This window comes from Squalius cephalus (assembly GCF_949319135.1).
Source record: "Squalius cephalus genome assembly, chromosome: 5".
Classification (NCBI taxonomy): domain Eukaryota; kingdom Metazoa; phylum Chordata; class Actinopteri; order Cypriniformes; family Leuciscidae; genus Squalius; species Squalius cephalus.
Genome location: NC_137126.1, coordinates 16170911 through 16188101, shown reverse-complemented (window position 1 = coordinate 16188101; position 17191 = coordinate 16170911). Strand labels below are relative to the sequence as shown.

Below are 17191 nucleotides of genomic sequence, written 5' to 3'. Positions count from 1 at the left end.
CCAAATTAATTATATTCATAATCATTATCATTAGGAATAATGTCGTGCGTTTATGCAAGGCGTTTCAATCACGCGAAAAGACAGGCGCGACTCTCGTTTAGCTGTCGAATTACGTCTCTGTATGTTGTTTTGCATGAAATAAAATGATTTAAAGCACAGTAATGATTTTATAGATAAAAATAAAATATACACAAACCTGAATTTCACAGAGGAAATGCACCAAATCTGCGACGCTGAGAAGAGAGCTGCTGTTCTGGGGTGCTTCTCATTTCTTATTTGTGCATCCTCGTTTCCTTTCCTCGCTTCCTTTCCTCGCGTCTCAGCTCCTCCCCCTGTAGGATGCGAGGGAAGGCTGCAAGGAAAAGACACGAGGACGGAGGAATCGAATGTAACTTTTTTTTATACATTGGAATCCTTGATCACTCGAGCGTCACTTCATCGCGCCATCAGCAGCGCTCAAAGGATCTGCCCCTATGTTGTTGAAGTTTGTTTATTTAAGAAATTCATAATAAATAATAATAAAGCAAGATACCATGTTGAAATATGTGAGATGTGTGGTTTATATACACTGCAAAGGTAAAGTATAAATTAAAATGATTCCGATGTGAAGGGGGAGGAGAATTTATACGTGTGTCACGTTTAAGTCGTTAAAACTCTTCCGCATAGGATACACCTGTGTATCCTCGCTTATGACTCCTCAGGAAGCCTCCTCACTCCTCGATCCTCGACTCCTCGCAGTGCATTTAGAGAATTGAGATGTCCTTCAAGATGGCTGAGCTCGATCGGTTTCCGGGTCATAGGATGGAAGACGGAGGAGAGAGGAGACGAGGAGGGATATTGAGAAGCACCCCTGGACTGGAGAGTTCAGACAGCCCGCGCCCCGCGCTCACTCAACCGTCGAGTTGTCGTCACGTCAGAGGGTGGGGGAGGGGTGCATCGTTTTAATTGAGTAAACTTACTCAATTTCTTAAGAGTGTTAAATATATTAATAATATTGATTTGAATTAAGTAATATTTTTGTTTCTTGAAACAGATCAGTTTAATTCAACATTCTCAAATATTTTTATAAAATTTTTTACAAATATATTAAGTATATTATAAAGAAATAATTGGTTTGTAAAATACTAAATCATTTTATTGAAAAAAAACTTAAAAATATCTGTAAATTTTAGATAAAATTAACTGTTAGATTTTTACTCAATTATTTTGGTATGTTTAACTCAAACAATCAAGTAAAGGATATTCAGAGATTTTATTAAGTTAATAAAGTAAAAAATTTCTGTAATATTTACTAAGCCACATAATTTTTTTTACAGTGTACTTAAATATGTTATATACAGGATAATGAGCGTTATGACCGCACGCATAAAGCTTGCCACAAATAACCGGTTAAAGTAATGATTATGAATGTGTCTAAATTAGCAAGGAGACATTTAATTGTTTATTAATAAACAGGTGTTTTCTGTGTGCTGCAAAGATGAAGTTGACGATGCAGACTCGCCATGAACGCCAGAGAGAAATGCAAATGAGAATGTTACAGGTACGATGGACGGCAACTCCCAACTTCAGCAGAACTCAAAGTCCCAGGTTGACTCAAATGAACAAGGACCACAGTGTAGGGAAAGATAAGCTATTAGAGTAAAAATATTGCGTTAGGCTACTTTATGAGTTAATAAGAAAAAAGATTTTACAATTCCTGCAAATCCAGTGATGAAGTTCATGTTCTCATGATTTCCCAGTCAACACGTGAGATCATGCGATGATCACAGTGACATCACACAATCCTCATACTGTGATCCTCAGCATGTGTGTAAAGCGTGAGCTCAACGTGAGTTCATCTGATCCTCATACTGTGATCCTCAGCATGTGTGTAAAGCGTGAGCTCAACGTGAGTTCATCTGATCCTCATACTGTGATCCTCAGCATGTGTGTAAAGCGTGAGCTCAACGTGAGTTCATCTGATCCTCATACTGTGATCCTCACCATGTGTGTAAAGCGTGAGCTCAAGGTGAGTTCATCTGATCCTCATACTGTGATCCTCAGCATGTGTGTAAAGCGTGAGCTCAACGTGAGTTCATCTGATCCTCATACTGTGATCCTCAGCATGTGTGTAAAGCGTGAGCTCAACGTGAGTTCATCTGATCCTCATACTGTGATCCTCAGCATGTGTGTAAAGCGTGAGCTCAACGTGAGTTCATCTGATCCTCATACTGTGATCCTCACCATGTGTGTAAAGCGTGAGCTCAAGGTGAGTTCATCTGATCCTCATACTGTGATCCTCAGCATGTGTGTAAAGCGTGAGCTCAAGGTGAGTTCATCTGATCCTCATACTGTGATCCTCAGCATGTGTGTAAAGCGTGAGCTCAACGTGAGTTCATCTGATCCTCATACTGTGATCCTCAGCATGTGTGTAAAGCGTGAGCTCAACGTGAGTTCATCTGATCCTCATACTGTGATCCTCAGCATGTGTGTAAAGCGTGAGCTCAACGTGAGTTCATCTGATCCTCATACTGTGATCCTCACCATGTGTGTAAAGCGTGAGCTCAAGGTGAGTTCATCTGATCCTCATACTGTGATCCTCAGCATGTGTGTAAAGAGTGAGCTCAAGGTGAGTTCATCTGATGTAAAGCGTGAGCTCAAGGTGAGTTCATCTGATCCTCATACTGTGATCCTCAGCATGTGTGTAAAGCGTGAGCTCAAGGTGAGTTCATCTGATGTAAAGCGTGAGCTCAAGGTGAGTTCATCTGATCCTCATACTGTGATCCTCAGCATGTGTGTAAAGCGTGAGCTCAACGTGAGTTCATCTGATCCTCATACTGTGATCCTCAGCATGTGTGTAAAGCGTGAGCTCAACGTGAATTCATCTGATCCTCATACTGTGATCCTCACCATGTGTGTAAAGCGTGAGCTCAAGGTGAGTTCATCTGATCCTCATACTGTGATCCTCAGCATGTGTGTAAAGCGTGAGCTCAAGGTGAGTTCATCTGATGTAAAGCGTGAGCTCAAGGTGAGTTCATCTGATCCTCATACTGTGATCCTCAGCATGTGTGTAAAGCGTGAGCTCAACGTGAGTTCATCTGATCCTCATACTGTGATCCTCAGCATGTGTGTAAAGCGTGAGCTCAACGTGAGTTCATCTGATCCTCATACTGTGATCCTCAGCATGTGTGTAAAGCGTGAGCTCAACGTGAGTTCATCTGATCCTCATACTGTGATCCTCACCATGTGTGTAAAGCGTGAGCTCAAGGTGAGTTCATCTGATCCTCATACTGTGATCCTCAGCATGTGTGTAAAGAGTGAGCTCAAGGTGAGTTCATCTGATGTAAAGCGTGAGCTCAAGGTGAGTTCATCTGATCCTCATACTGTGATCCTCAGCATGTGTGTAAAGCGTGAGCTCAAGGTGAGTTCATCTGATGTAAAGCGTGAGCTCAAGGTGAGTTCATCTGATCCTCATACTGTGATCCTCAGCATGTGTGTAAAGCGTGAGCTCAACGTGAGTTCATCTGATCCTCATACTGTGATCCTCAGCATGTGTGTAAAGCGTGAGCTCAACGTGAATTCATCTGATCCTCATACTGTGATCCTCACCATGTGTGTAAAGCGTGAGCTCAAGGTGAGTTCATCTGATCCTCATACTGTGATCCTCAGCATGTGTGTAAAGCGTGAGCTCAACGTGAGTTCATCTGATCCTCATACTGTGATCCTCAGCATGTGTGTAAAGCGTGAGCTCAACGTGAATTCATCTGATCCTCATACTGTGATCCTCACCATGTGTGTAAAGCGTGAGCTCAAGGTGAGTTCATCTGATCCTCATACTGTGATCCTCAGCATGTGTGTAAAGCGTGAGCTCAAGGTGAGTTCATCTGATGTAAAGCGTGAGCTCAAGGTGAGTTCATCTGATCCTCATACTGTGATCCTCAGCATGTGTGTAAAGCGTGAGCTCAACGTGAGTTCATCTGATCCTCATACTGTGATCCTCAGCATGTGTGTAAAGCGTGAGCTCAAGGTGAGTTCATCTGATCCTCATACTGTGATCCTCAGCATGTGTGTAAAGCGTGAGCTCAACGTGAGTTCATCTGATCCTCATACTGTGATCCTCACCATGTGTGTAAAGCGTGAGCTCAACGTGAGTTCATCTGATCCTCATACTGTGATCCTCAGCATGTGTGTAAAGCGTGAGCTCAAGGTGAGTTCATCTGATCCTCATACTGTGATCCTCAGCATGTGTGTAAAGCGTGAGCTCATTGTGAATGCTTCACACTCCGGTCCAGTTGGCGGTGGTAAATGCACCATCTAAGCTGGTCTTCCAACCACCATAAAACATGTAAAGAAGAAGAAAAAGTTGTGCATGGTATTGTTACACCGCAGAAATGGTGAGTGGCCTATTTACATACTTTTAGATGTGCAATGTGGTCTGGTCTTTTTTTTTTTAGCAGAGTACTGCTCACACATGCTACATGTGCACCAGCCATTTTACCTTCAGTAATCACACCAAAATTGCTAGCTGCAGCTAGTTTGCATATCAGTATTTGTGAATTGTTAGGCCTGTTATGTCAGATCATTACAACATTACTAACTTTATATTTCAATATATAAAAATTTTTTATTTATACTTATATTTCAATAATTAACAAGCGCTGTAAAACAACAGTAAGCAAGAATGCTGCACTGGTGGAATAGCATATCATTGCTCTTTGGATAAAAAGATGAAGTACGCCTACTCTTAGACACTCATATTAAAGATAAAAAGCCTTATTTCACCACGCTATATGATTAGTTTTTTAACAACAACTTCTATCTGCGGAACTATAGCTGTTTTATGTTAAAAGCTTCAACGTCACTTCCCATTTACCAAAACTCAAAGTGACTGACATTCATCCTCTTATTAACATAACAAGCAACTTTACCCAGACATCAGATGCAACACTACATCATTAAGAATGTAAAGTGTAGATCTACAAAAGTGTAGTTTAAAGTACTTTAGGATACACACTTTCTTTAGGATACACAACAATTGTCCAAAGAAGACTTCTTAAACAATTATCAAATACAGTAATCAGTGAGAGTGGCTAAGGTTGTCCTCTCAAACAAAAAAAAATTGTAAAAGATTTATGTGTTTCATATAATGTTTTACTAATACAGAAGTTCTTTTTGGCCTGTTAGGGTTTGGAAACAAAAATTAAGGCATTGAAAAGACAGCAACAAAAAGCTCGTAGAAAATCAAAAAAGATCATTTTGGCTCTTCAGAAAAAAAATGAAAACACTTCTGATAGTGAACACTCCTCCAGAGAACTTGAATCAGACTACTCATCAGACGACTCAGGAAATATGCTGAATGTTGTGGAGCAGCATCTAAATGAAGACTTGCAAGAACAGTATGATTCAGAATCACAACAGAATACCATAATTAATATGCAAGATCAAGTGCTATGGTATGAAATTGATAGACTAAATTATTCCATGGATGTTACCAGTGAAAGTAACTCAGAGCTAGCTTTGTCTCTGGAGAAAAAGCTGTCTGAGTGGGCAATGAAATTCAACATCTCCATGACCTCTCTCACTCATTTGCTTAAGATTTTGAAGGAACATGACATTGATGTTCCAGCAGACGGACGAACACTATTGAAAACACCTCGTTCTGGCAGTTTGAGAATAACTGAAAAATCAGGTACATTTTAACTTTGAAAATGTCCATGCACTCATTTGGCAATATTATTCAGAAATTTCACTGAACTGTAAAATCTTGTTTTTGATAGGTGGCAAATACACATATTTTGGATTAAAGGAAGGTCTTACGCATACTCTGTCTGAGCAAGACACTTCAAAATACGACCACTTTGAGATTTCTTTGAATATTGATGGCCTACCCATTTTCAAGTCCAAAAACCTCACAATGTGGCCACTTCAGTGTGCTGTCATCAACATTGATGAAGTGAAAAACAGTCCTTTTGTTGTTGCTCTGTTTTCTGGAGCAAAGAAACCAAATGATTTGGAGTTTTTGAGGGATTTTATGGAGGAGCTGCAAGAACTGATGGAAACAGGCTTTAAAGGGAAGAGAATTGTCCTCAAAAACATCATATGTGATGCACCAGCACGAGCCCTCATCAAAGGAATAGTTCAGTTTAATGGCCGCTATGGCTGTGACTTTTGTGATGTAAAGGGAGTTCATGAGAGCAAAATGCTTTTTTTGTATAAAGGAAATCTCAGAACCAATGAGTCATTTAGACAGAAGACAAATCCTGAACATCACAAAACAGATAGCATTCTTTTGAATCTGGACATTGATATGATCCAATAGATCCCATGCATTGTGTAGATCTAGGAGTGACTAAGCGAATGTTGATGCTGTGGAAAGAAGGACCTTTGGCCCATAGATTATCAGCTGGACATCTTAGCACCATTACTTATTTTCATCAAGCTGTCTGACATCACATACCTCCTGAATTCAATAGGAAACCCAGGGGGTTAGATGAACTGAAGCACTGGAAAGCAACTGAATTCCGAACATTTTTGCTTTATACTGGACCAGTGATTTTGAAATATGTTCTCGATAAGGAGAAGTATATTCACTTCCTTTCACTTAGTATTGGAATGCGCATCTTGTACACTTACAGTGAAAACCTAATGGAGCATCGTGATTATGCAGATGAGCTGTTAACATATTTTGTTGAAAAAGGTAGCAGCCTGTATAGCAGGGGTGTCAAACTCAGTTCCTGGAGTGCCACAACCCTGCAGAGTTTAGCTTCAACCCTAATTAAACACACCTGATCCAGCTAATCAAGGTCTTCAGGATTACTAGAAACTTCCAGGCAGGTGTTTTTGGAGCTGGTTGGAGATAAACTCTGCAGGACAGTGGCCCTCCAGGACTGGAGTTTGACACATGTGCTGTATAGCATGAGTTTCATCTCATATAATGTGCATTGCTTGCTACATCTCACTGATGTTGCAAATTACAACAGATCATTACACTATTGTTCAGCGTACAAGTTTGAGAACAATATGGGTCAAATCAAGAGGTTTATCCGCGGTTCAAGTGATCCACTGATTCAAGTAGCTAACAGATTGGCAGAGAGGCAAGCAATATCAAGTTCTAAGAAATCAAATGTTAACTCTGGTACGCCAAAGACAAAAGAATGTTACAGAATGACCAATGATAGCTACTGCCTTATACATGGAGTTCAAGAAAATCTGATTTTTTGTGAGGTTTTTTGCAGAATGGAACCTTTGTACACTAAGCCATGTGACTCCAGAATAATTGGCATATTCAAAGGATTTCGGAATCACACTAAAATGTTACATACTGACACCACTCAACTGAGACATAAAGCAATCATGATACCTTTGTCATTGATTGATAAAGATGAATACAATGCGGTAGCGCTTATACCGCTCATGCATTCAGTTTGATTAGTTAGTCAAGTAAGTCAGTAAGGCAGGGTTTTTGCCTTTTTTATTGCATGTTATCCTGATTTTGATCCAAAGACTATGAATAGTGTGTGTGTGTGTGTGTGTGTGTGTGTGTGTGTGTGTGTGTGTGTGTGTGTGCGCGTGCGCGTGCGTGCGTCTTTCAGTATCGAATTTGTTTATTCGGTGATGGACAGACATCTGTTGTACCAATCAGTTGGATTTTTGATGACAATGGAACATTGAAGTGTCGATGGACATCATCACTCTCAAACATTAAAAACAATTCTCCACCAAACCCTAACTGGAAGGTTTATGACATTGTGAAGATCGTTGGACCATCAATTGGTAAGAAATTGCAATAATGGTGCATTTGAATTGAAAATGAATGTGATGCTGAAATGTGGGTATAAGAACACAAATTCAAGTTGTTGTGCCTAATATAAGACAATCACAATTTTAGTTTTACATAAGTATTTAACATTTCTGGAAGATTTTTTTCTCAATATTATGATAGGTGGTCTTATAAATTTGCTAATCATTATATATTTATGTATTCTATGATGAATAAATAGTTGACTGAATTTCCATTATACACATAGTATACATAAATGTACCACTTACAGGAGACTATGATCAAGCAAATCAATACATCTCAGATTACACAACGGGGGTCTCAGCAGCAGAGGACTCAATTACTTATTCAATGACAGACCTTTCTTTAGAAGAGAAAAAGGAAAAATAAGCTCTGTGATGAAAGTGACATCAATTCAGAGACATCTTCCTGTGAAGGTCTGTATATATTGAAATGATTGGTATGCAGAAAACATAGCCACAGAGCCATAACTCTGTGATCAATCTTTATTTGTATGTACTAAACAGATGATATGAACTTGAAGCAGTCAGGAAATGAAGTGAAGCAATCTGGTCTGAAGTCAAGAAATGTCCCACTGCCCAAAACTCCTATATACCATGGTTAGCCTGTTTTAACTTTGATGTAGAACTTTGAACTTGCTATTGCTTTATTAGTTTGTTTTTTTCTTCTTTTGAACATTAGTCAATATTCAGCTCATTCAGAAAGTTCAGTGTGACAGTGTTTTAACTTTTTAACTAAACTTTTATTTAATAAAAAATATTTTTCTTCTGCATGATCTATCTTTAAAGATACTCTTCAGAGAAGTGGGAAAAAAGATGAGGATGATCCCAAGCCCACAAGCTCTGATGTCTCAGGTGATTTAAACATATACACACATATACAAAAGATAAATTCATGTATTAATGGTGTGTATAATGTGTTACTATGCAGAGGTTTTTACACTTTATATTGCCAAAACCCACCATATATGTTGAACCTTTAGCTAAGGAGTAATGTTGGACATGTAAACCTGAAGATAAACATTTTTAGTTCAAATGTATTAGTTTTATAGAAGCTTTACAAAGAATTCTGTTTTACAAAGAAATACAAATCCCATACTACAGATAAAAAACAAATATAAACACTTAAATGTCTCTATCAAGAACTTAAAAATGTGACTGTAACAATGTTTGAATATATTAATATTTATGTTTTTTATGAATTTTATGAAGACCCTTACAACCCTCTGGAGGCCTGTTGTGGGTCCCCTGACCCCGGTTAGAAAACCCATGCATTCATGTATTGATGTACATTAAGCCACTTACTTCTATATCTTCCTCTCAGAATTTCATGATCTTCAACAACATCACATGACTTATAAAGAAATTACAGTGCAAACCAGGATACCAGGGGCCTGTACCATGAAGGTAGCTGAACAAACTCGGGGTTACAGGATAAGTTTTGAGTTGACAAAACCAAACCGATGCAATCAGGCTTTATTGGTACCATGATGCAGCTCATCAACTTTCTCTGTCAACTCAGGCTTTGATCCTCAAGCTATGATTACTCCACGCGCGCGTGCACATAAAAGAGTGACGTCGACACTGAACAACCAATCGCGGGTCGCGATTTTTCCGCTGAGGAGCAAGAGATAATCATTCATAATTACGATAAATTTAAATATGTATTTCAAGCTCGAAACAATACGGTCTCTGCGGCCAAAGCAAGAGAAGACTGTTGGAGAAAGATTGCTGATTGTTAATGTGTAAGTTAAACAAATACGTTCTATATTTATGTAAAATTATGTATGTATGTGTAGCCTATACGTGTAATATAGCTTATAGCCTATTTTTATAATATATAAAAATGTGCATGTACCGGTACTAAGAAAAATTAATATTCATTGATTTTTAGATGCAACTCCAACTCCAAATGTTCTTGGCAGCAGATAAAGACAAAATATAAAAATATAATTCAAAGTGGTGAGTATTTACCACAACCTTTTATTACTTTTGTGAACATTTTATCACAAACACTTGTTTGCAGAAAACAGAAATAAAGAATTAAATTCAGAAAACCAGAATACACTGTGGCAGAGTAGTTGGCTCTGAGTAGGCAATAAGGGACGGACGATTATGGATGGGATTACAGGTGCTGTACAGTCTGACCCTGGTGCTGGCTCCTCTAAGCAAGTAACACTGGGTACGTGTGCAATACATTACTACTTTTTTAAGTTTTAAATATGGCTGACTGCATGTTCTGCAGTAGAGGGAAATACAGTGTCCCTGTTGAAGCCAGCACACATGCACACAGTCTCTCACACAGAGGTCAGTATGCAGCAGACAGAACACCAAACATAACCTGCTTTACAACAGTTATGCTTTATATTGGCCTATTTTTATTTATTAGGGTGGAGGAAATGATGAAGACACTCTGTCTGTGTGTCTGACAGTTGCTGATGTGAATGCACTGGGCTTTTTATTATGGCAAACATTTGAATGTGTGGCATAAAAAAGGGACTGGCCCTTACACATCTCTTTTATTGTAGGATTTTTCACAACCTGCCCCAGAAACTGAGGCCTCTACCTCAATGGGCTTCAGAAGAAATGTGAACAAGGATTTAAAACCCTTGACATAAATTACAGTCAGTCCTGTGTTTGTAGGAAGTCAAGGAACTTTTTGTGATTTGATGAGCCTCCAGAAAACTTGTAATGATCATGTTTGTGGTGGAATTATGTTTCAGGTGGAAACAGACTCAGTCAGGGCCCTATACAAAAGTAGTCTTGAACTAGACTGCACACTAAAGGAGACTTGAACTAGACTGCACACTAAAGGAGTCTTGAACTAGACTGCACACTAAAGGAGTCTTGAACTAGACTGCACACTAAAGGAGTCTTGAACTAGACTGCACACTAAAGGAGTCTTGAACTAGACTGCACACTAAAGGAGTCTTGAACTAGACTGCACACTAAAGGAGTCTTGAACTAGACTGCACACTAAAGGAGTCTTGAACTAGACTGCACACTAAAGGAGTCTTGAACTAGACTGCACACTAAAGGAGCTGACTGTGAGCTGAGGAGGCTCCAAACAAAATCAAACAGCTGGATAAAACTGATCTCAGTATGTATATAGTTATATATATATATATATATATATATATATATATATATATATTAGTATAACTTATTTAACCAAGTAACACTTTAGTATGAATATTTATTAATGCAACTTTCTCTTGCTCTCTTTCTCCCTCCCATCCCACAAAACCAATAAAACAGTTTGAGACCTATCTGCAGTTTCAATGTGTGTGTAATATTGTATGGTGATTGCATCTACATCTGCACCAGCTGGGTGGTCAAGTGTGATCGGGTCAGTTTCATCGGGGAGAAGCTGGTTTTGTGGTGTTTCTCGCTCCTTTCTACTGGTGGCTATATTGTGCAGAATGGCACATGCAGCCACTATCTGTGATGCCCGCTCTGGTGACTATTAAAGGGACACTTCACCCATTTGCATTAAGCTTTGCATTGTTAGAAACCCAGTCATACTATTGAATGGTCATGCAACATTTTTTCATTTTCCCCCGAGACGAGAGAAATCTGTATTTACCTCTTTACACTTCCTCCTACAATGACGCAAAAATCGTCATTTTGCGTCATTGTAGGAGGAAGTGTAAGAGGGGGGGATTTCTGTTAAGACTACAACACTAGATCCGCCCTTTCAAACCCGCCCATAGGGGGTTGGACCTAATGCGCTAACAGACCTATCACAGATCAGTGCGAGTGCGTTTGATTTCAACGGCAGAAACCTGCAGAAAACACTGCAGGGACGAAGAAAGCTGAGTAGTAGGGGTTACCATACTCTATTTCCCGGACATGTCCGGCCGTCGAGATCGACAAAAATGTCCGGGATTCAGCTTTTGCTTTCTGCGGTCGCCATCCATTGTTTACATGCTCACCTTTTGTTTCAATCTAACTGAATTCACCCCGATTGGTGAATCTGAATGTAATGTTTACATGAATGCTAAACAAGTGATCGGTTGATTTGTGTTTTAACATTGCTAAGAAAATACCCGCACCTCCGTGAGAGATAGCCCATGAGACCGGTGCATCTCACAGGCGCGCTCATCAGTAATCACAGTAATACAGGGAGCAGGACGAGGCTAGCGCCGCGGGAGAAAGACGCGAGGCCGGTGGCGTGATCGGTTGAAAGACGCGAGGCCGGTGGCGATCGGTTGAAAGACGCGAGGCCGGTGGCGTTATCGGTTGATGTGTGTTTTACCATTGCTAAGAAAATACCTGCTCCTCCGTGCGAGATACGAGAACAGTGCCTCACAGGTGTCGGTCGTCAGTAATCACGCCACCGGCCTTGCGCCGTTCTCCCGCGCCCCTCAGCCTCGTCCTGCTCGCCACAGTAAACATGATGAATGGCGACTGTAGAACGCAAAAGCCGAATCCCGGACATTTTGGGCAAACTCGTCACGGAGACTCACTCGTAGCCTAGCCTTGCCTTGTTGTTTTCAACTGCGCTCGCTGTCTTACCAGTAGGCGTGGCTTGGGAGTGGCCTTGTAGGGCAGCGAAGCAAGTGCATTCTGGGAGTTGTTGTCTTTCATCCACATAAGCCAAAAATACATTTTCTGGCTTTTCTCAGTCTAGAAAGCTCCAAATTCAAAAATAATTTCACATTTCTTCTACATAAATGACCCACTTTCAATACACATTCATGTCTCCACGGGTGAAATGACCCTTTAAGGGCCGAACACCATTGAAACGTGCATTTAGGATGCCAAAGGTCATCTCTATCTTCACTCTGGTTTTACTGAGGGCCACATTGAAGCAGTGCTGTGGCCCTGTCTGAGGGTCATGATAGGGAGTTATTGTGTAGGTTTTTCTAGCTCAATTCAAATTAACAGTGTTTTGTACTGTACCAAATTTAACTTGCTTTCCTCAAAGCGCTGACACAACACAGACTCACGGAAAATTCGTGAGACAAGCACTGGAGCCAGGCCATTTGGCATCCAAACTTGATCATATATGTTCATGACCACAAGTCGTTTGCAGATTAAATGTTTAGTAAATCATTGTTATATCTGTCAATGTTACTATTAATTTAAAGATTCATCTCACAGAAAATAATCATCTCACATATTCACATCATCTCTACCTGAACATTATGGCTGTGATAGGACTTCCTATTAACATAATCTGCCTCATGTTCCCCTAGAGCAGTGGAGATTGGAGCAATAGACTGCATACATGTTGCAATGACTTGGGAATCCTATCATAAGATTAACAGAATAATAATAATAAAAAAGATTCAAAATAATTCTTAACATGTATTATATTGTATAGTACACTTGTGAAATTTGCTTTAAAAAAAAAGTGTTCATGTGATGTCACCCTATCAATATATCTTACTGGCAATTTTATAAAAGCCCTCTTTTATGGACATGGTCGATAAATTCCGGGGAACACTATTAATGAAACTTTTCATGTACTCCTGCAGAGCGAGGACCACCTTGCCAATGGTTTGACAAACCGTGTTTTCCCCTAGCTTCTGTGCGTCACCCACCGTGCAAGAATGTAGGCTACCACTTGCAAAAAAAAAAAAAAAAAAAAAAAAAAAAAAAAAAACCGCAACGCAATACCATTTGCACAGTAAGTGCATGAATTCGACGTGTTACATTCTTTATGTGCGGCTCAAGAAGTTCGCAAAGATAAGAATTTCCTTCCGCGGAAAATCTGTATCTTCCATAAAAGTAACTATCAGTTAAGGCAAGGGGATTTTGTCAGGCTATAAACTCTTTCTCTACGAAGTGCTCGTCAAACAATTTGCGCTGAGATGTCCACCGGATTTGGAAGAAAAGGTGAAGTCATTGCAACAGACACTTGGAATAAGTTACGTCACCTATATGTTTCTTTGCTCTCAGCTGATTGGTCAAACTTCAGTCTGAGATCTCGAATCCAGAACATAACCTGCCCCGGAGCAGGTTAGCCGTGCAGCGTAAGATACCATGGCAACGAACACCGATTAAAGCCGAGCTACTTTCATAGTACCTAAAACCCAGGGTTGGCGGAAACTAAGCTGAAACATAGCTGGCTAGCCACCTAAACCGGCTTCATGGTACAGGCCCCAGGTGTGTATACATTGTTTATTCATTGTGTATACAAGGTTTGTTATGGCAAAAGATTAGGTGATCATACTAATTTTAATGTGATAAACAGATGATGTGCATTTAAAGAAGTCAAGAAATGCAATGAAGCGAGTTGGTCTGAAGACAAAGAATGTTCAGCTGGCCAAAACTCCCAGATACCATGGTAAGCTTGTGTTTTAACTTATCTAAGGAACTTAGCAGAATCAGCTTTATAATTTTATTTGCAGATTTTGAATGTCTTATGTCTTTTCTTGAAAGTAGTCAAGAGTCCACTTATTCAGAAAGCTCTGTGTGTCAAAACATCTGGTGAGTATGAAACACTTTTTCTCTTAAATTGAATCTGGTTAAGCTAATTTGATCATTCTAATTCACATTGTTCAGGTGACTGTCTGGATGATAACAATGAAAGCCCTGATGACAGTTATTTAAACTCAAGCCAGCCCAACCCAGTATTCTTAGGTGAGACAATAGATATTCCCTTTAACACATGCAAACACATCACAAGGTACCTTATAAGAGAATTTTGTGTCATGACTCTCACAGATACTCTTCAGGGAAATGTGGCAATGCATGAGGATGATCATCCCAAAAGCTCTGCTTCTTCAGGTGAGTTATAATTTAATATAATTTATTGTGTGTGTGTGTGTGTGTGTGTGTGTGTGTGTTTTTTTTTTTTTACATTGTACCAAATGTCCCCACAATTAAAGTGAACCACCTACATGTGCATTGTGGATAAAACGATCAGGGAAAAAACGGTTTAATTGATGTAGAAAAATAAATATAGAAACAATATAACTGATTTAGATAAATGCAATTTCACTGACCTTATGTATGTAATTTTGATAACAGGGAAGGAACCAAAGGAAACAAAATGCAAAGTCACCATGGAGAAATTGTTTGGTATGTGATATATCAATTAGACATTATTTATTTATACAGACATAAAACATCCTTTGCTATATAACAATCTAACTTTACAATTTTTCAGATCTGAATACTAAGATACTCCAACAAATTCAAATGCTGGAACAGAGACAAGCTGTCATCATGAATGACTTGGCAAAAGTTAAGTCTGTTCTCATGAAGCGGGCAGAAGAAGATGCCCATGAGGAACTTTTTAAACAACAACAGTGCTCCAGCTTTGAAACGTTTGAAGCCTTCTGTCAGAGGCTTGAAGAAGACAAAAATTATCGAGAGCTTTATGTTAGTACTACTATATAAATTTAGCATTTATTTTTACAACAAAGCCACAGTTTTATTTATTTTTATTTTTTATTTTTTTTTGCAGCAGATACCATGTAAAAGAAATGTTGAAGCCTGGTATATTTTAATCATGACAATATTATGTATGTTTTTGTCAGGTACACTATCTCATCCATACTCACGGCAGCTCCAATATAGGTGAGATGGTGAGACAGGCTTTAAAAAGCATAGCGTCAGACAATGTTCTCTGTCTGTATAACAGAACAGGGAAAGATGGGAAGAAGGTGTTGCCACCTGTGCTCCTGACATGTTTGAAAAGTAAGTGTTTAAGTTTTGGTTTGTGCATCTGGATGCTGCTATAGAAATTGTAATGTTAACACCTTGCTCTTTGTGTTTTTAGAATGTGTCAGGTCTTTTCACAAACAAAATGAAATAGAGGTGAAGAAGCTAAAAGTAACCACCAGAACAACACCAGACGCGGAATGTATTCGCCAAGTAGAATTTTTTTTGTCCAACGCCAACACCAGGCTGAAAAGGAAACCAAATAAAGGAAAAAGCTGACTTTTTGTTTGATTGTTTTTATTGATGGAAATAAAGAATGTGGGTGTAAAAGTTTGAGTTAACTGAATCATTTTAGATAACAGTGAACTAACACAATTATTGCATAGTGGTGTTATATGGTGATCTCACGGTATGAGCACACAGTGATCACAGTATGAGCACAGTGACCACATTATGATCACACAGTGATCACAGTATGAGCACAGTGACCACATTATGATCACACAGTGATCACATTATGAGCACACGGTGATCACATTATGAGCACACAGTGATCACATTATGAGCACACAGTGATCACATTATGAGCACACAGTGATCACACACAGTGATCACAGTATGAGCACACAGTGATCACAGTATGAGCACACAGTGATCACAGTATGAGCACAGTGACCACATTATGAGCACACAGTGATCACAGTATGAGCACACAGTGATCACAGTATGAGCACACAGTGATCACAGTATGAGCACACAGTGATCACAGTATGAGCACACAGTGAGTGCGCAGTGACCTCACAGTGATCACAGTATGAGCACACAGTGATCACAGTATGAGCACACAGTGATCACATTATGAGCACACAGTGATCACACACAGTGATCACAGTATGAGCACACAGTGATCACAGTATGAGCACACAGTGATCACAGTATGAGCACAGTGACCACATTATGAGCACACAGTGATCACAGTATGAGCACACAGTGATCACAGTATGAGCACACAGTGATCACAGTATGAGCACACAGTGATCACAGTATGAGCACACAGTGATCACAGTATGAGCACACAGTGATCACAGTATGAGCACACAGTGAGTGCGCAGTGACCTCACAGTGATCACAGTATGAGCACACAGTGATCACAGTATGAGCACACAGTGAGTGCGCAGTGACCTCACAGTGATCACAGTATGAGCACACAGTGATCACAGTATGAGCACACAGTGAGTGCGCAGTGACCTCACAGTGATCACAGTATGAGCACACAGTGATCACAGTATGAGCACACAGTGATCACAGTATGAGCACACAGTGATCACAGTATGAGCACACAGTGATCACAGTATGAGCACACAGTGATCACAGTATGAGCACACAGTGATCACAGTATGAGCACACAGTGATCACAGTATGAGCACACAGTGAGTGCGCAGTGACCTCACAGTGATCACAGTATGAGCACACAGTGAGTGTGATGTGACCTCATATTTCGACCACAGTATGAGTGCACTGTGATTGTGCAGTGACCTCATGTTGTGAACAAAGTATGAGCACACAGTGAGAGCTCTGTGTGGTTACACTTTTAGTTCACTGTGACACTCACATTATGACCGCACCATGAGAATATTGTGAGCTCATAGTGACATCATTGTGAGATCAAATTGTTGACTGGGTTATTTATAAAAATGTTTCAAAACATCCCCCCCTCTGTTTTTTCTCAAATCGCACCCTCTGTGTGTGTCTGTGTGTCTGTGTGTGTGTGTCTGTCTGTGTGTCTGTCTGTGTG

The 17191-nt window shown here is 39.7% G+C and overlaps 1 protein-coding gene across 1 annotated transcript; it reads left to right on the top strand.

The window, feature by feature from the left end:
• The first annotated feature begins 13896 nt into the window (after positions 1 to 13896).
• LOC307159335 (uncharacterized protein) lies at positions 13897 to 15713 on the top strand. The gene is made up of 8 exons (XM_079872638.1): positions 13897 to 14074; positions 14173 to 14217; positions 14293 to 14370; positions 14455 to 14517; positions 14761 to 14811; positions 14900 to 15114; positions 15273 to 15432; positions 15515 to 15713. Exons 1-8 carry the CDS (start codon positions 14014 to 14016, stop codon positions 15673 to 15675), a joined length of 834 nt encoding a protein of 277 aa, XP_079728764.1. The 5' UTR covers positions 13897 to 14013; the 3' UTR covers positions 15676 to 15713.
• Positions 15714 to 17191: the final 1478 nt, after the last annotated feature.